This window comes from Gallinula chloropus, assembly GCF_964237585.1.
Source record: "Gallinula chloropus genome assembly, chromosome: 1".
Taxonomy (NCBI): Eukaryota; Metazoa; Chordata; class Aves; order Gruiformes; family Rallidae; genus Gallinula; species Gallinula chloropus.
This window is the reverse complement of record NC_140085.1, coordinates 182,619,800-182,639,815: the sequence shown is the minus strand read 5'-3', so window position 1 is coordinate 182,639,815 and position 20,016 is coordinate 182,619,800. Positions and strand designations below refer to the sequence as shown.

General features: G+C 39.1%; 1 protein-coding gene across 1 annotated transcript in view; it reads right to left on the bottom strand.

The window, feature by feature from the left end:
• The window catches only part of LRCH1 (leucine rich repeats and calponin homology domain containing 1), a gene marked incomplete at both ends in the record, with an annotated part of 112,697 nt that overhangs the window by 45,269 nt on the left and 47,412 nt on the right, over positions 1–20,016 (bottom strand). The window contains 2 exons of the mRNA XM_084269530.1: positions 5,549–5,675; positions 7,170–7,314. Of these exons, the coding sequence (XP_084125656.1) occupies positions 5,549–5,675; positions 7,170–7,314 (272 nt within the window). The remainder of the gene's footprint in view (positions 1–5,548; positions 5,676–7,169; positions 7,315–20,016) is intronic.

The window sequence follows — 20,016 nt, the reverse complement described above, 5'->3', positions numbered from 1 at the left end:
ACCATCTAATTTCTGTCTACACAACGCAAAACTAAATACATGAGAAAATACACATTACTTAAAACCAACAGTAAATACTTATTTGGAGAACAAGCTGATTTTGAAATTCACTTTAACTTCTACAACAACATTCAAAACCAGTTCCTTAATATGTTCTACCTGTTTGTTCTTTTGTTCACACCAAGAACTCAGTACCATGTTGTGCAACCAAAAGGGTTGGGTGAAATATAAAAGTTATTCTGTGTGGATCTGATTTTTTAAATATGGTTCCTGTTCTTCTAGAGGGAATATTTAAGCAAGAGTGCTCAGTATGTTGCATATCTGTAGAACACCAAGCAAGACCTGCCCGTATTATGTCCTCGTATTTGAGGAGATAATTGAACATAGGCCTTTCCTGAGCATCACTACAGAAAGCTATTGCTGTTTTGAGCATATTTTTAAGGAACAAGCTTATATATTAGTATTTCTGTAATAAATATTGTACTTTTAACACTTGCTAATGTAAAACTGCTACAAATGTGTACTAAAGATCAATATCTTGGATTAAGTCAGTCTCAAACAAGAGTTTTCAGATACTGTTTTTCTTTACTGCCAAACCACCTGTACTTAAAGCAGAATCAAAAAGAATTGATACCTCTGCTTACATCCCAAGTAACCTGTATATTTGAGTAACAGCCTAATTATGCTTCCATTTCTACATTAAAAAAAGGAAACAGTGCTTCATCATACGAGAGCCAAGTGTGGAATTTTCCTGAAGAAACAAATGAGTATTTTTGGGATGTTTGCTCCTAACTCTTGATTGTTTCAAACTCTCAGACTTCCTAAAAGTAAGCCAGATTTCCAAGTCATCTCTTTGAAGAACGTTGCTTTAATACTAATCAAGAGTGTTACATCAACACTGCCCTTGTATAAGACAAGTTTCTTCTCATAACAGAATCTCACTGTTGCCAAAGGTTCCTTCCCTTGTCAAAACAGACGGGAAATCATTTTAGCTTTCAGATAAGGAAATTAAAAATCCCAGTTAATGAGTGCATTTATTGCTCAAGTTGGCACAAAGTATGGTTAATTGCACTGTTCCCAGACCATTTATTTTTAAAGCTTTACTGCCCTATTTTTAATTTACCGACTTGAAACAACTTCATAATTAGATACTCAATTTTTAGAGCACAAAATTTTACACTTAAAGTCACCTTGGGGTAGAGAAACTATAGACCAAGTGCACTTATGCACACACATCATAACAAGTCAGGGAAAGAGAACTGGAGAGGAAATGGGAAAAAGACAAAAAAAGCCTGACAGTGTATAGCCTGAAAAACAAAGTCCACTTACAAGGTTTCAAAACATCCTCAGTAAGACTGATCTGCTATGACAGCACGTCAGCATTCACAAGATCCCTAGAGACAGTAGTATCTTTTATCCTACTAAACACTGCAATCCAGCTTTTTTATTACTGTGCTTGACTAGCTGTGGAAAACAAAGACCTGTAACATTATTTCTAGCTATACTTATACTCCTTACTATTCTTAGACTTCATGACTGTGTATGTGCCAGAGACCATGTTCATCTTTCCCATTACTTTGGCAGTAATGGAAACAATACTATCAAAGTCAAATGCCTACAGTTTACAGGCTAATGTTTTTAAAGAACTAGATAACTAGCAGGCTGGAACTCTGCTTTATGGATGTCTTCAGACAACTCAAGTCCAAACACCTACTCAAATTCCAGGGTCTAGTGTTTGCTGAAGGTCAGACCTTTTGCATCAATTCTATTTTGCCCTGCCATGACAACACAAGACAATTTCTCAAGATTAGAGAGCTGCAAGGTATATTTAAATTTAGCATCCATTTCTGTGGCATGAAGCTCAACGACATGAAAAGAAATAAAAACCATCAACATTTTTAATGGTAAAGTTTAAAGGGTCTTAAACCAGTAAAATTCAGCAGAACAAAAGCAAAAAACCAAATATGGTACTTTGGCTCCAACATAGCATATTTATTGACACACAGGAGTACACCCAAACAATCCAAATTGAGGTAAGCTTCCTCCTTACATCCATTTGAAAGCCTGGGACTACTGACTGAGCTGTTATGCCTAATAAGCACATGGAATCTGTCACACCTTGTGACATAAAAGCCATATGGAAGGTACAAAGAAGTTACACAGTGAATAAGCACAGGGATGCTTTTAGGTAGCAGAAGGTAGGAGCTCCCACTTAGTCAGGCTGCTGGTCCAGATTAGATGAATGAGGTGAAGGACCTCAATCCCTGATGCAAAGATTTAAAGGCTTCCAATGTGAGACAGGAGCATCCCAGAGACGGAGAAAGCCGCTCCCTGAAGAAGGCAGGCGTGTAGTACTGCCTGATAGGATGCAGAACAGAATTTACTGCACGTCTGAGATAATTTTGGATACAATTACTGAGCAATTTCTGCCCAATTACTTTTCTTTGATAGAAAGTGAATTTCATATTATCTTCACACCAGTTTTGCACTCATCCTTCTGGCTTGAAAGTATTAGTATGATAAGAGTTATGCAGCTGCAAATAAAAGTATGTTTCCCAATCAAATTTTGCAAATAATTGTAATGTATCCTGACTTGAGAATTATTTCTATATTATTTTCATAGTTGTAAGATAGATCTGACAGCTATATAAGCCCAGAATCTTAAAGTTGGAAATATCTAACCTAATTTGCAGCAAACTATACTTACATCATTCTAGAGCAGCTACAGAAGAAAAATTTCTTTCAAAAAGGCAATATAACAAAAAAAAAAGAATCCATTTGCTACATACACACAGATTTTTCTGTATGCAGCTTGTAAAACACTTTGGGAAACTGAGGATGCTTGGCAAAGTCCTAGTAATAAAGAACTGTGTGCAACCAGGTGGCATCTGGCCCCTCTCAGAATCGACCCTGGGCCAGGCCAGCAGCAGCACTGTGCAGGTACCAGAACAACAGCGCGCCCTGCCAGAAGACGGGGTGGGTGGTGGTGCTGCTTTGAGGCCACGTGCTGTTCAGGCTGGCACTGCTCTCACACAGCTCAATGTTTTGAGCCACAACTGCAGTATGACTTAGTCTTTCTTTTTTAATTACTCATTTTAGAACAATGCTCACCTTATTACCTGAACTGCATTATATATATGCCAATACAGATACTGGCTCTCAATCCTACCACTGTTTGCTTTTCCCAATACATCACAGTTCAGTCATTCAGCTAAATCATGCAACTCATTTCACTGCAAACGTGCCAAACGCTCATGGTGGCATCAAACTAATCAGGGCATCTGAACAGAACCATGCCCAATTTAACAAAAACTTGATATTTACTTTCCCACTCCCCTCCTCTAATCACAAAGCACCAGCATCAGACCTTCTTCAGCTTTCATAACTCTTGTAGGCTACCGAAGTGACACGGTGCTATAGCCTCCCATAGAATCACAGAATGGCATAGGTTGGAAGGGACCCCAAGGATCATAGAGCTCCAAACCCCTGCCACAGGCAGCCCCACCAATCTCCAGCCTGGATCTACACAAGGTTGCCCAGGGCCCCATCCAACCTGGCCCTGAACACCTCCAGGGACGGGGCATCCACCACCTCCTCTCAGGTGAAATATTTTTAGAACAGGAACTCTGTTCTTCGTGACAAAGAGTAACACTGAAATTATAATGTAACAGAAAGCAAAATGAAAATCCAGTATCCTAGAAGTTAATCTAAACATTTAATTTTTTTTAAAAGAAACAAACCTCCTTTAAGTACAAACTACACTGATTTTCAAGCTGTTATATTTTATCTTTTCAAAATTCTAAAACAAGGATAAGGGCTACTATTAAGCTACATACAAACTCTTACTAATAAGTGAAACACTTCCAGCATCAGCACTACTTCACCTTACTGGGTGGGCTCAAACAAAGTTGCAGGGGAAATTAGCTATGAGTATTTCAGAATCTTCTCACTGAAAATATTATCACAGACCTCAGTTAAAAAAAATAATACAGGTGATTTTGACCAGACAGAATCAGGCCAAGTTTTTCAGTTATTTCACAAGCCATCCACCACTAAGTTAGGCTACATTAAACTTGAAGCAATCAAGAGCTAACAGGTTCCAATCATTGTTTATTATCTATTCAGTCATCCACATCCCCTGAATTAGGATATGTTTGATACTGTTCAAATTTAATTATATGTAAACCTGGAATTACAATCTTTTATTGAATCTATTTTAAGCACAACAAACCCAGTAGTAAAGCCTAATGTTTTGAATTGTTTTAAATCAAAACCATTTCAGTAATCTAATTAAGCATATCACACACAAAAAAATCTGATGAGATAAATTAACAGTGCTCAGCAAACAAAACAAACAAACTTCAGGTATAACCCAGAAAGCAAAAAGGCAACTGCCAGATCAGTTGTAATAAATAACAGAAGCCTGACACAACATGATGCTGTACTCAAAGTAAGAAGGAGAAAAGCCCCACAGTTGCCACTTCACTGCAAAAATGAAGAACCAGTAGCAGCACTGGAGCCTAAACCATGATCAGCTTAATTTCTGTAAGGTAATTTAGTAGAGGAACTACTATTACTACTATGGAAGTAATAATACAATAAGCAAGCACGTTCAGACACCAAAAAGATGTGCAGGATAAATACTGCCAATGGAGATACCAGCAGCTGGAAGAAAGTTCAAATACCATTGTTTAACTATGCATAGATTAGCAGTGTCAAAAGATTGTTGGTTTGTCAGTTTGTAACTTAGGAGGTGAAGGCAAACAGAAATAACCACAAGACAAAGTGCATATGCCATACAGAACTCAGAGCCTACCACGTACAAAAAAAGAAGATGAAGGCAGAGAAAGGGAAGCATCCTCTTATACACATTTTCCACATACAAACTTTTTTTAAAAAGTGCAATCAAAATAACATTAAGGTACCAAACAAGCCTTTTCAGATTCTCATGTACTAGACAATATATTACAGATGATCTAACTGCTTGCAGAAACAGTAGCTGTGTGGACAGCTTTGAAAACAAGAGGAATATCATGTTTCAGACCTGTTTAGATGGGTGTCCCAGGAAGGGAGGGCTGCATAACAAAAACAGTGAAATAAAATGAAAACAGACTGATGAAACCAGTATTGCTAGTGGAATGCAAAGTGGTAAGCTGGTAGTAATAACAGAGAGAAAGGAAGCAGTAGGGGAGGGTGCTACAGAGGGGGATGAAGCTTTGCAGAGCCTGATGCCAGAACTGTAAATCTGATATGGCAAAACAGGGAGCCAGTCCTTGCAGTGTGTGGAACCGGTAACGGTGATGAACTTAGAAGATGGGTTTTGAATGAACCAGGATCAGTGGTGGTGTTCAGAGGGGTCCTGAAGAACATAAAGGAAACTAGTATTGTGTTACTACCCAACACACCCAAGAAGTTCAAAAGCTTTTTCTTTTTTAACCTGCATTCTATTAAGCATTTATTCAAATACATGTGCAAAGTGAATTTTACTGTTTCTAATTAAGTACAAATGAAGTCAAAATAAAAAAATAAAACAAGATCAGTAACATACCAGTTCCATTAACTGTTTTAGCTGACCTATCTCCTCCGGAAGGGAACCTAGCTTATTGTTACTTGCAATTAAGACTTTTAGAGGAAGACCACACAGGCAAGCTGGCAAAGAAGAAAGCTGATTTCGACTGTAACAAAACAAACAAACAAACAAAAAAAAAAACCCAGTAAAAACACCGGTGACATTTTATTGTATGCTCATGTAAAGTCAGAGTTGCAAACGTCCTTCATTTTGAAGGGTAAGATTTTATGCAGATAAAATTTAGATTTTCAAATGGCAATCGCTAGGAAAACACTTGCACTCCAAAAATAACTGTCTCACTGACTAAACAGCATTGGGGAATTTACCACTCTGGAAAAACTGTATTTTATCAGTTTAATAATATTGGAACAAGTCTGGTTGTCATCTAAATCAGCTACTTCCCTTCCTAATGAGTACAGGAAAGTCAATTGAGCCAATTTCTTTTTAAACATTTCTATAGTTTTACGTGTCAGTAGAGCAAACATCTTTTGTTCCAATTGAAAGACAAATAAGTTACAGATAAAACTGCTATCTTCTCAATTACTTCATGACACACTAGTGAAAATTATTCAGTACTTCTTGTTCTATGATTCTATGATATTAATCCAGGTAAATACAGTGAAAAACCCCTTGACCATCAATGGCTTCCTTCTTTACAAGGCATATACTAAGCCATATCTTACTTTTTCCTAAAATTGATACAATTTTAAGTGATTCTTTTCTTCACATCTTATTTGGGGTGGCAGGAGAAGCAAGCACCAGGTTTTTATGAAGAGTACTTGCAAGGAAAGGCAAAGTTTGGTTGAAAACTTCAAAAATATTTAGGTTCTCATTCTAAAAACAATTACTCAAGAAGCTAGAACTTAAAGATGACAAATGTCACAATCCTTTGTGATCTCCAGGTGATTAAAAATATTAATTTATTCTGATTTGTGGATTAATTCCCAGAAGAAATTTTAGGCTCAACAGAGTAACACATTAGATACTCTTTCCCAGAATATCTGAAAGTTTTCTTAAAAATTCAACTTTTTAATGGGTATTAAACCATAGGAAAACAATGAATGTAAATTAAAGTGACACCCCAGTAAGAACCATTTTAGTTAGCTTCTGCATGAGTGTTCAAAGATGTCCAGAGAGCAGACACACATGCTTGAACTCTGAAAACAGATGCCAAAAAATGCCCTGTGTAATTTCAGTAAGAACTGCTGAATTCAGTTGCAAAATTGAATTGAAACTAAAGGAAACAAAAAATGAAAAATTCCACAAGTTTCAAAACATTTCTTCTTCACAGCCAATCCAGTGGTCTGATACAAAGCTGCATATAAGACATACATTCATGCTCCACAAAACTGCCTCAAAATGTTTAACAAAGCAAATTATCATCATATCTCTGTTGCACAAGCTAATTAGTTTTACATTTTGGCCTTTACAATGACTTCATATAGAGCTGTATCTACAGGCAATGATGCTTGGCACTACTGCTTCCAGTAAAATAAAAAATGGAGCCAGTTGTTCCAGAAGCACAGAAAGTGCAGGCAAAAAAACCCCACAACCTTAAATATTTGCAAATAAACAAAACAAACGTGGCAAATAAACTTACCTCAAATTTAAGTAAGTTAGCATCTGCAAGTTCACTATGGCATCTGGTATAGTTTTAATACAATTGTGGTATAGATTTAGTGTTTCCAGTGACACAAAATGGCACAACTCTGTAGGAACCTCAGTTAATCTATTCTTGGATAAATCTGAGAAGAGAAAAAAAGAAGTTACATTATTTTTTTAGCCATCAGAAAGACAGACTTTGAAAAGCGACACTTCTTTATGAAAATGAATGAATAAATGTAATCACATACAGCAAGACAGCAAATTAAGCCAAAGTTCTTACTGTGTAAAATAAAACTAGTGTTAATCTTTAAAATCTTGAAATGGAACAGACTGCATATAAAAGAGCAAACATTCAATTAAAATTTATTTGGTCTAATAAAGAGTAATTATTTGCAGAACTCAATACACTGAGGAAACACTTGCAAACAGAACCAAGTATAGATTCCAAAGCTTATGTAGTATACCCAAAAACTTAACTGATACACAGCTAGACATCTGAAAATAATGACAGTGTTTACAGAAAACAAATAACAAGGATTATATCTTTAATTTTTTTTTAAAATAAATAAATGAGAAAAAGTTCTTTGAGTAGTAATTCAATCTGACCTGTATGTCCTAGATCTCAGCCAAATATAAAAGAATTTTACCTATTAAAAAATGCTGAAGACCTTAATGAATGGACTTCATATATGGCATACAGACATACAAGAAAACAATAGATTTTAAATCCCCCGAGTGCTTGTACCCATAGAACAAAAGCTTCGGATTTTTAACTAGTTGTTCATTCTTTATTTCTCATTTTAAGCATAGAGACACAAGGGGAAAAAACAGTAGGAAGGAATGTTACTGAGCTTTGTTCCTTAACTACCACAGTATGAAAAACGAGGTACCATAATACTGACATGAGCTCAACTCATAAAACAATCATGCTTGCTAGAGTTCAGCAGCATTAACTGGGTTCAAAGAAGTGTTTAAACAGCATTGCAGAACAAACGTACCATCAGAAACTGCACAAATGCCACCAACCCATACCACCAGATGGGATAACCCAACCTGAAGAACAGCCACCTGCCAAATGGAAGGAACAGGAATCTGCTCAGGCAAAAAGTGAGACTGTTGATGGGAAGGATACAAGGAAAAAATGGAACTTGATCATCTCCTCACTTTTTCACTGGTGCTATTTTAAACTTCTTCCCTGATCCTTTAAAGCTTATTTTCTTAAGCTACATAAACCGAAAAGCAGCCAAAATAGAGTAGACACATTTCCAAAGCACCAATGGTCTGACTCCTCTCTCTAGGGCCGCAAAGCCACTTTTTGCATTTGTGGCCAGGCAGAAGCCTGAAGATGCTTGTAGCTTTCTTTCCAGCTCCAGCCTTGTCAGTTTGCTGCACAGAAGCACAGCTTGAGTTCAAAGCTATTGTCGCTGGGAAAGTTTCTCATTTTTATTTTCGTCCCCGCCTCCCGCAATGCAAGCGGGAACCCAGCACCCCCTGTCCCCCCATCAGCTTCCACTTTGCTCCACTTCATTGCTTCTGACAAAAAAAAGTTGGTAGGGGATGGAATAATTTAACCAAGACAACAGCAATGGCCTACGAGTGCAAGAACTGACCCAAATGGCATACATTGAATTAGTCACGTACACAAAATTACTCATGTTGAAGCTACTCTACTACAGCAGTGCCTGAGCTGCTCTGCTTTGATTGCAGGTAGATGCAGCATTACCTCAGCTTCTCCTTTCCATCACTTCTACCATTGGACTAAAGCAGTCCCTACTCAAGTTCATGTTACTACTGTTTCAAAAGGGAAGAAAGCTCTTCAGTGTTCCCGTTTAATGCTTTAATCCTCTACTGTTTTCTATTTGTCATGAGGGTACTTGCTTACTAACATGATATTCCAAAAAAACTACCACTTGCTCCCTCTCCTGATGCTTTCCTAGCGTGTCTGTTATCAGGTAACAACAGAGGACAGCCATGCCACAATGTTCCGAATCACACAAGGGATCCTCACACTCTACAACTTAATTTCAAAGAAAACCTTCCCATTTTAAAATCATGCTTCTCTGCAGTGACATCACCACATATATACTGCTCTTGTTTCCTCCTTTAAAGGGGAAGCAGCAAGATTCTAAACACAAATTTAGGCCTAGGCTGAAGACACCCTGCACAGCACTGGAAGGTGGATGGTGCACAGAGAGTAACCCTCTCATCCTTCATTCAATCCTTCTCAAGTGACACACAGATCAAAAACAGGTCAAGCTGTGAAAACTGCAGCCCACCACCCATTCTCTACCTTCACAACCGTTCTCACTTACTTGGCACTGAATAAAAGGGACCCTTCCCACAACATCTGAATTGCCCTTGAAAAATTCCAGTACCTCAAGAAAGTGGAACAGCAATTAGATTGACCCTGCTCCTATAACAGGCATTACTATGACAGTAAAGTGCTTTTTAAAATGTGTTTTATTTTATTGCCATCCTTTGTTCTCAAGGGCTTTAACTGTTCATCTGAGGGACAAAACAAAAAGCCTGCAGGCAACATAGAAATTCCTTTCTGTCATCCTCAAGACGGTGAATAATATGACACTGTACACAACAAAGGAATTCAAGAATTAATGTACAAAGGAAGTCAATTATTTGTTATTGTCCAGTAATCCTTAAATTAATAATGATCATTTAAGATCAACACAAATCTATTGTTACTGCCTAAATAATAAAACCCCAATTCTATTCAGAGCGTAAGGCAGAGGAGAAAAACTACACATTTGATTTAATACTATTATAACATAACTCAATAAAAAAGCAGGCTTGCTACCATAACAGCTATCATTAATACCAAATCTCAATGTTTTTGAACAACAGAGTACTGGAACAGAATCTGATATACAGAATAGTGTTGCCAATTTTATTTTTTTTTTTTGTAACTGGTAGCAATATTATTTTTGTTGGCAAAAAATCCCCAAGACTTCCCTGATTAAATGGGAGCAAAAGAAAAAAATACACTGTTTTTATTCAATCCTAGAATGAATGTGAGTCTCTGAAGATGATGCAGCTGTGAAAAAAACCTAGCAGTTTTCAGAATGCTGTAAAATTTCCATAGAGAAAAGCACGTCTTCAGAAAGGAAAACAGGTTGCATAGCAATCCTATACTGTACCTTAAAAGCACAGGTGAACAAGTATAGAAACCTCTCAAATTTACGTAAGTATTTTGATATTACTTCAGACAAAGGTACATCTGCCTCAGATTGCTGCACTGTAATTCAGTGATACTTTGATACTTGAGTTCTCAAATAAGATACAAGGGTTAAGCCTTAAAAAAGCTGCAAAACATTTGAACATACTGAGATACACAGTATGCACTTACCTTGTTTCTGTCACAAACCATCAACTTTCTGAAAAATATTTTGCAAAGGCTTTCATGGGTTCATTATTGGGGGGGAGGAGGGTAAGAATGGAGAAGCTAAAATTTTAAGCAACTTTTGGAAATATTTTCAAAATCCAGTATTACTTAGCTGGCAAACCTTCCTTACTGTAATTTTTTAGTTCTACACTTCCCAAATAACTAAGCTACACGTTCCTCACACTTTGTTAATTTGAAGAATAACGCTTGAGGTTAATTAAAAATAATGAAATTACTGTACAGACTAGTCTTGCTATAGAAAAAGACATTAACAGAAGAATGGAATTTGCTGGTGTTTAAAGGAAATTTGATTAATTTGCTATACTATCTAACTCAAAGATGTAACTAAATAATAAATGAAGGGTGGCATAGGTATGTTTCACGGTTGCCAAGACAGTATAGGTAGGTTTCACCTGAGTTAACTATAACCTGCAGCTTCCAAACATAAACAAGTAGGCGGGGGAGGCCATGTGCTGGAGTAAATTTTTCTGTTTTAAATTAAATACAATATTCATTCATTATTTGCGACATCAAAACATTTTCAAACTACAGCTGGCTTCACTGCATCTTCTCCTGCCAAGAACAAGTTTGTTAAAACTCCAAAATAAAGTAACAGAACACGAAAATATAAGCAAGCCAGTTTAGGAAAATATTCGATGTTATCTTGGGTTTTTTTAAGCGAGTCAGCAGAATTCTGGCACGATGACACGGCTTTTGTATGAGAACTGTTACTATGCTGGAAGCCAGGCAGGAATGACACAAAATAAGCACTTCCTTAGCTGGGAGCAAACAATGAGAAGTACAAAGTTCAGAGCGGTAAATAAGCATTTAAGAGAAGAGCCCAGGCCTTGTTTGACGACTGGCGCACTGCACTGCGAGGGTCCACGCTGCCATCACTCCAGGGATAACTGACCCCCATCCTCAGGGCAAACCCCTTCAGTCCCTGCAGCTCTTGAGACCCCTACCACAATGAGATGCCACCACTGACTAGGACCTTTTTGTCTCCATGCTTTCCAGGCAGATTGCTGCCTGCTGCTATACATACAGACATGACATAAAGCACTGCCACTGCAGAAGCCCAAATGCCATTGTCATCATATCCTGAATAATACCAGAAGTCACGTAGTTACATTTATTTCAGTAAGGCTACCAAAGTGCTCCAATTCCTACCTTCCAGCTAACAATACATTATGAAATACCAGTTCTTAATACAGTATTAAAAAAAGTGCAGTCTATTAGTGAGAGTGTTAAGCAACTGAAGCCTTTAAGTCAGAACAGCAATTAATTAAATATAGATGTATATGTATTACATCACAAATCCTAGTGAAAGGGGTATTATGAAAAAGGAGCAATTTAAAATTTTGAGATTATAGAATAATTCACCATAAATTTATACTTCTAACACACAACTCCACAATAGCCAGAAGCTGGAATTATGCAGGTAGGCATCTAGCCAGCACTGAGCAGGAAACTTTTGAGCGATAGAGATGAAGATGTGTATTTGATATAAAGTTCTGAAATCAAGAAACTGCGAGGTAAAAAAGTCACCCAAACAATCTCAACTCCAGCCCACCAAATTTCTATTTTTGCACTCTTCAGCACTTACTGAATAAAAGACAGGAATTATTCTGAAGAATGTATTTGCATTTGTACTAAGACACCATTCAAGGCATTCAAATGAGTTGTCTGAATTGAATTTGACAGAGTTCAAGCAAATCGACGTAAAGCCTAAAAAAATAAGTTCAACCCTTATCTGTGGGAAAATTATGCATGTAAGAATGCTGGTAAAAAATAACCTATGTATGACATGACGCAACTGTATGGACCTCCCCCTTTTATACTTCAATTTACCCGTTCTTTTACTAGGCTTTCAGGATGTCTGCATTTCCATATTAGCTACCTGTATCTTCACTGACAACTGAAGTCACGAATTGACGGCACTGTATCTCAGACAACTTTTTAATTACCTACGTAAATGTACTTCAGACCTTCAGCAACACTGCATCCCACCCATACTTGCCTTGGCAAAGAAAACAAATGATCTGTTGTGACTGTAATTATGCCTTATCAGTATCAAATGCCAGCACTCTCTAGTGAAGCAATTGCTGCATTCTAGCTTTCTACCCTAAATGGTAGGAAAATGCATCATTCCATAAACAAATGTTGTATTAGTCATAAAAGCACTGTGATGCAACTATAAAATGCTATATACCTTTAAGATGTGCCCTACAACTTGTCATTATCCAGCACAGCAGCATACCTTGTCTTCACTACTTGCCATCTCTGTCTGCCAGTAAGCATCAATGAATAATGTCCTGGATGTACAGCCAGGTTATACTGTAGTCAGCAACTTCTACAGGCAGTGATGCTACACAAGCAAAAAGGAGGCAGCAAAGACCTCGGCTGCCTCTGGCACCTGATGCATTCTGGTTTGATCATGACAATTATGCTGCCAAGAACACACAGCATTTCTTCACTAAGAAACTTTTCTATTCCAGTTATTTCACAGCCAGAACAAGTATCAGAAGACAAAGACCAATAGAGTAAAACCAATTCTGCTTCCATAGTGGAAAAAATATATAGTAGTGCTCAAGGGCCTGAGTACTGAAACTACAACTTGCAACAGCCTGGGAAAAATAGCTCCAGTGCCAGCTTTGGAGAAAGTCATCATTACTGATGCAATAACATATAACAGTAACATTTTAGACCCTGAGCCTAGAAGTACAACTGCTGACTCAATACACATAGTAAGTGGATCTATCCCAGGCAACTGGACATAAAAATGTAGAGACATTGCAAAAAAAATAATAATATTTGGAACGGATTATGAAGTGACTGCTGTTTCACACACTCTTCCAAATAACTACTTTTTGGAGGACTATGAGAAAATGTTGGCTCCCACTGATAATTTAAGAATTGACATTGAAAATTTCCACCACAGACAAATTAAGATGACACTATAGGTGTATTTCAGTTATCACTAGTGATACGCTCCACATCACCGTGTTCAGTGTCAGCGATGGCCTGAATAAACTCCATCTATTACTTGTCAAAGTAACAACTGCAATAGTAACCACACACAATCACGGCAGTTATCAGAGGGGACCTAAATGGGGGGGAGGGGGAGGAGGGAACACAATTCATGATTGATGGAAGCCAGCTTTCAGATAAAGCACCCTGCACACAAGTTCGGCAGAGCCTTCACCACTAGAGGGGGGCCTCATCTCACAGATGTGTCCTACTGTAACTGTGCTGCTCCAACCTTTGCTGCTAAGAGTCCATCCACACACAGTACATGTGAAGGACAAAAATAGGAATGCACACCTTGAAACCCTGCCCCAGCACTCCTATGAGCTTACTGTCCACCATGGTTTTCAAAATATAATAAACAAGGCTGCTCACTAGCAACCGTTACTGCAGGGAACAGATTATTTAATATAAACCGATTCCTACTGAGGTCAAGCACTTACAAGAAACAAAACAACAAAAAACCCCAAGAAAACCCCCACCAAAACAGCCAACAACAACACAGTCTATTCTGAAATAGTCACGTGTTTCCCCCCCTCAACCTCTCCTCAGATGACGTAAGAATCTGAGGTATCCTTGAGCTCTCTGTAGTTACAGACAAAAGTGGCAGCGAAAGTAAGAAGACACATTTAACAAAGATGTTACTGACAAACTTATTCCTCCCCAACAGCCCTCATCCACCATTATTTCACCCACCATTCTGTTACAGAATATACAGATTGATTTTCCACAGTGCCCTTTAACCTCCCAACAAAGCACAGCCAAGTGTAAGATACACTTAATCTCAGGTAGTGCACTAACTAACCTGAAGCAACGGGACAGTATAAGTTACCTCTCCCAAACACCAAAATTCTGAGCACTCATCATTTCAGGGTCTTCTGCCTCCCCTGTGTGAAATAGGAGTGGAGGAAGGAGAGAGCAAAAGGGTATTATTAGCTCACTAAACTGAAGCATCTTCTCATGATTAACCCCGTGGCACACTGCAATTCCAAAGAAACAACAGAAGTTTCTCTGCAAGATTCATGCACAAACCAGGATCACAAGCCTGGACCAATAAAGAGATGGTTAATGCAGCAGTCTGCCTCGTTATTGCACCTGCTTTTAGGTGGCAAAATAAAACATTTACCTTTCTCCTTTATCTTCTATTTCTTTCACTTTAGGACAACTGCTCAGGGTTAAGACTGGCAGAAAAAAAAAGGTTCTGGTGAGAGAAGCTCTATTCAGAGCTGAATAAGAGCCTGGTGTGTAAGTGCATCAGACTCCCTAAAAACATACTGTAAAACAGGATTCTTCCTGCAGATCTGCAGGTAGATACGAACAGACTTAGGGCTGTGATGGGTTGATTTTGGCTGGCCACCAGGTGTCCACTATATCGCTCCCCCTCCTCAGCAGGACAGGGGAAGAAAACACAATGAAAAAGATCACAGCTCAAGGTGAGGACAGAGAGATCACTCACCAATTACTGCCACATGCAACACAACCTTGACTTAGGGAAATTAATTTATTGCCAATTCATAACAGAGTAGCATTGTGAGAAATAATAAAAAAAACTCCCAAACCTTTAAACCACCTTCTCCCATCCCCCTTTTCTCATCATGGCTCTTCTATTTCCTCCTCCAGCCCCCACCTCTCCCAGTGGCACAAAGGGATGAGGAAAGGGAATTGTGATCAGTCCATAACCACATTGTCTCTACCACTCCTTACTCCCCACACTGTTCCTTTGCTCCAGTATGGGACTCCCCCATGAGTTACTGTCCTTCACGAACTTCCCCAACATGGGTCCTTCCCACAGGCTGGAGTTCTGTAAGAATTGGTCTGGCATGGGCCCTCTCCACAGGGTGCAGTTCTTCAGGAACAGACTGATCCAGTGTGGATCCCTTACAGGGTCACAAGTTCTGCCAGACAACCTGCTCTGGCATGGGCTCCTCTCCACGGGCCACAGTTCCTGCCAGGAACCTAGCCTGCAGCATGGGCTCTCCACAGGCTACAGCTTCCTTCACTGCACATCCAGCTGCTGCAGCGTGGGATACTCCATGGGCTTCACCATGTTCTTTTCCATGGGTTGCAGGGGAATCTCTGCTCCAGCACCTGGAGCACCTCCTCCTCCTTCCTCACTTACCATAGTGTTTGCGGGACTTTCTCTCACATTTTTCTCATTCTCTTCTCACACAGCTGCTCTGTGAGAAAGCAATTTTACCTTTACTTAACTATGTTATCAGAGAAACCATCACTGCTCACAGGCTCACCTTTGGCCAGTGGTGGGTCCACCTTGGAGCCAGCTGGATCTGGCTCTGTTTGACACGGCAGCAACTTCCAGTGCTCACAGAAGCCACTCCTGCCAACCCCTATTACCAAAACCTTGCCACGTAAACGAATGCAGGCACCCAAACACTTGTAGCATGAGATGAAAAAAAAGCATACAGCAAACACCTCCTGTCAACAGAATGACCTTTAATAATGTGTGGTGTGAACCCAGTTCATGGGCCGTGAAACATTCCTCTTTCTCCCACACCTTCCGCACAAGAGGGAGGATACAGGCTATTAATCTTCACACTCCTTAATAAACAACCAACCCAAAGAAGGATCAGTGGAGTATATCACTCTGGTATTGTACTAGTCAGCATCAGAAGGCCTTAAATATTTCAGGTGTTTTCTCAAACACAGTAGCAGCAAGAAGAAATGTTTGCCCAACTCAAACTTTAAAAACTGCTCAGATAAACCACGGACTATCCGGGGACTTCCAGGCATACTGTGGACTTCTCACAGGACTAAGGCTTGGATTATGCAGTTCTTTTCTGAAAGAATAGTGACAACCAAAAACAAAAGCTCAAAAAGGCCTATTGTGTAGGTGTGTATATAAATACACACACAACCTCCTTTCAGTCAAGCAACTTTCTTCCGCTTACTGGAGAAATAAATGGGAAAGTTGTGAAACAAAAAGGTGAATTACATTCTGTACCAAAGATGGTGGTGGATTGATCCCTGCACAGACATACTCTAGTGTCTCCTATTAGGAGTCTCTTGTTTCAGCCAGAGAGATCTCCTTTCTTAAGGCAGTTTACTTTTGAAATGGACACCTTCCACTTCCACAGGGGAATTCCACAAGATGCACTCAAAACCAGCAGGATGTAATCTAGTGGCCCACATGTTCCAGCCCACAGGCAACACTACTAGAAGAAACAAGCTGAATGCAATGTCAAGGTTTGGTTTTCACTTCATTCTCTAGTTTAATGGCTATTATTATTAGTTTTCCTCGGGCTGTGAAGAGAGGACACTATTTATGTTATGCATTATCTGCCTCAGTGACCTGCTCGAAGAGAAGTGACCTCACATTTAGCATCTGGTAGAAGTAGCACACAAACCACTGTCTGTGAAACAGCTCACTTGCCTGTACTCTGAGGATGATTTTTTTTTTCCACACCTGACAGACTGAAATACCAGATTTTGTTCTTTTTTATTTTTTTTTATATGAACTGTCTCATGTTCAGTAAGAAAAGTTGCTACAAACACAGAAATGAACAAAAGTTACTTCACCCTTGGGTGTATCAAAGGCAAGTGGGCAAAGTCATGAAATAGCTGCCTGATGCTAATTTACAGTGACAAGGAAAGCAGCGTATTACTCATCTAATCACTTCCCTTTCTGTCTGCCAATCTCTCACAGATGCCAGGGTTGATCTACCTTATCTACATCATTCACATACCTCTCCCACAATGGTTCTTTAAGTCAGCACAACATAAATGTAACAGTCTATCAATACAAACCTGTTTTGTGCCATAAAAGCTGACTTACACTATTGAGCACATTATTAAACAATTAACCAGTTATCTGGCTGTTACACAGGGCAAATGTGAAAAGAATTCACATTCTCCTAAGGAACCTGCTTTGGCAGGGGGGTTGGACTCAATGATCTCTGGAGGTCCCTTCCAACCCCTACAATTCTATGAATCTGAGAGAATTACTTAAAATTGTATTTGAATTTATTATTAAATTTGAAATAAATGGCTAAGAAATACTTCTGATTATGAAAATGTCACCAGAAACTGAGGTACCAAAGAAGAAAATCTTGGAACAAGTACATAAAAATTGTAAGAAATAACCAAAAATCAAATGTCTGTTCTGAGATAAAGCAGAAAAAACCCGAAACAACAGACTCCCTTGAAATGCAAACTAAATAAGCATAGTACACACTGTCTCTATCCTTAAAAAACCCAAACTAAAAACCATCTCGCTGGAACCACTGCAACTTTAACCTGCAAATTATACACCAAGATCTTCTTCCTATGTAACTGTTCCCATGGCTCTTCTTAAGTTTAAGACAATGTTTCTCATCCTTCTCATTTTTCTTTCTTTCAGTATCAAACAATCTTGCTGGCTTTGTGGAAAACAAAACCAAAACAGATCTCTCATCCAGAATGCTGCTGTCAGTCAGGGAAGGAGCTGCGTTTGATAGATAACACATGTGAGGTTTTTGTTTTGGTTATTTTTAACTTGTTTAAACAAGTCATAGTTTACATCAGGATTTTAATCTAACACCTTTAGAAGGTAAGCAACATCAGATACACAGACTACAGTAAGACCACGAGGGGGAAGTAAAACACACACACCCACACCCTCTACTTAAGAACAATTAAGTGCCTGTGGCTGGGCAGGCGGAAACCACCTTGTACTTGCCATAATACTTGCTGGGGGACACAGGCTGGGGGACAAGCCAGCAGGCATCCATGTCACTTGTGGCTCAGTCTCCAACCACCAGTGAACTTCAGCGCTGTTGGTGTGTAACAAGTGCATGGCAAGGTGCATTTTGAAGGGGTAAAAGAACGTTTCATTCTGGTTTATTTCCTTCATAGCTCTTTTTTTTTTTTTTTTTTTTTGGGGGGGGGGAGGATGGGGGTGGGGCTGGTGGGGCTTTTTTAGTTGGTGTGGATTTTTTTGGAGGGGTAACAATGAGTTAGCACGGACAAACAGGTTGCATGAAAAGTAGCAAAGAAACAGGAAAGCGTTAATGCACTGTGCCCTCCCCGTCGATAATTCAACCAAGAAGGAAAGAACTGCCTACACTGAGGTCTAATCCTGAAGAAGCTAAACAGCTCGCTTATTCATGCCAAAAATAAGACACCTACAGGTAGATAATAAGGAGTCATGTGAAGAACAGATGGGCAGCATTATATCCCTTTAGTTATCACAGCCTTGATAGGTAGAAGGAAAGTGTAAGTCAGATCTGTCAGATCTTAGATTTGAAGTCCAGAAAGTGCAGTCTACACTACTGTTACATCTTTTTCTTTTCCAAAAAAATAAAACATTACTCAATCCGTTTTTTTCCCTGCTGAAAAAATTCAATAATGCTTTAAATCACACAGCTGAGGTTAAATCACCCTGGTCAGGAGAAAAAAGTCTTTGCTGCACAAGCTGTGAACCTGCTCGAATCAATGACAAATAACTGTTTGATACACTCACAGCTGCAACAGGTCAAGTTTTTTGAAGAGAGGAGCCAAGCTAAAAGCTGCAGGACTGGCACCTGGGGGGTTTGAGCAGTGCACCTTCAACTGCAGCAGCAGAAACTCCTGAAGATTTTATAAAGCACTTCTTGGCTTGTTTTGTTTATCCAGTGTATACATTTCCAAACCTTTACTATGAGATAAACTGTTCATTTCCAACAGTTTTCCATCAGGGGGGATGCTACGGGACACCGAACCTGCTAACCTTGTAATACCAGAGCTAACATCACACAGTGCCTGAACCTCCACTGGTAGTGTGAACGTCAAGCCAGCACTTTCAAGCCAATTCAATTTTGAAGTCACTAATGCACTGCAAAACTCACTGGTTCAACACTGACACTGCACCCCCTATGTATTCTGACTCAGTAACCAGTATCTTTTAACTTTACCTTAACAAGTTCGTTAATGCACAGGCAGTTAAAGGGATCCACTGATGATTTAGCCGATTTTGTATTGCAACTACACCTATCAGGAAGTTGACTCTTGCCAAATGCATTCTTATGACTCAATATTTAAGTGTCAAGGACTTTAATCATGCTCAATAAGCAGAGGTTATACCTAGTGACAGAACTGTGGTTTTTACTGAAAATGTAATTGCAGGGCATTCTGCTAAGATCACAATTTCTTTTCAGCATAAGAAACACAAGTCTTGCATTCTTATCTAACTCACTCCAAATTCAGCCTCTTTTGTTCAACCCCCCCCCAACCCACCAAAAAGCCACCAAAAACCCCAAAACTCACCACCTCACCAAAAAAAAAAAAAAAAGCACCAAACCAGAATCCAAAAACACTCAAAAAAACCATCCCAACCACAAAACCAAGCCATCCAAGAGTTCACAAGAACCTCTAAAATACTCATTTGGACTTCTTCCAAAACTGGGTACTCCTTGTTGTGACTGATGCAAATGCTTCTCAGCTCTTG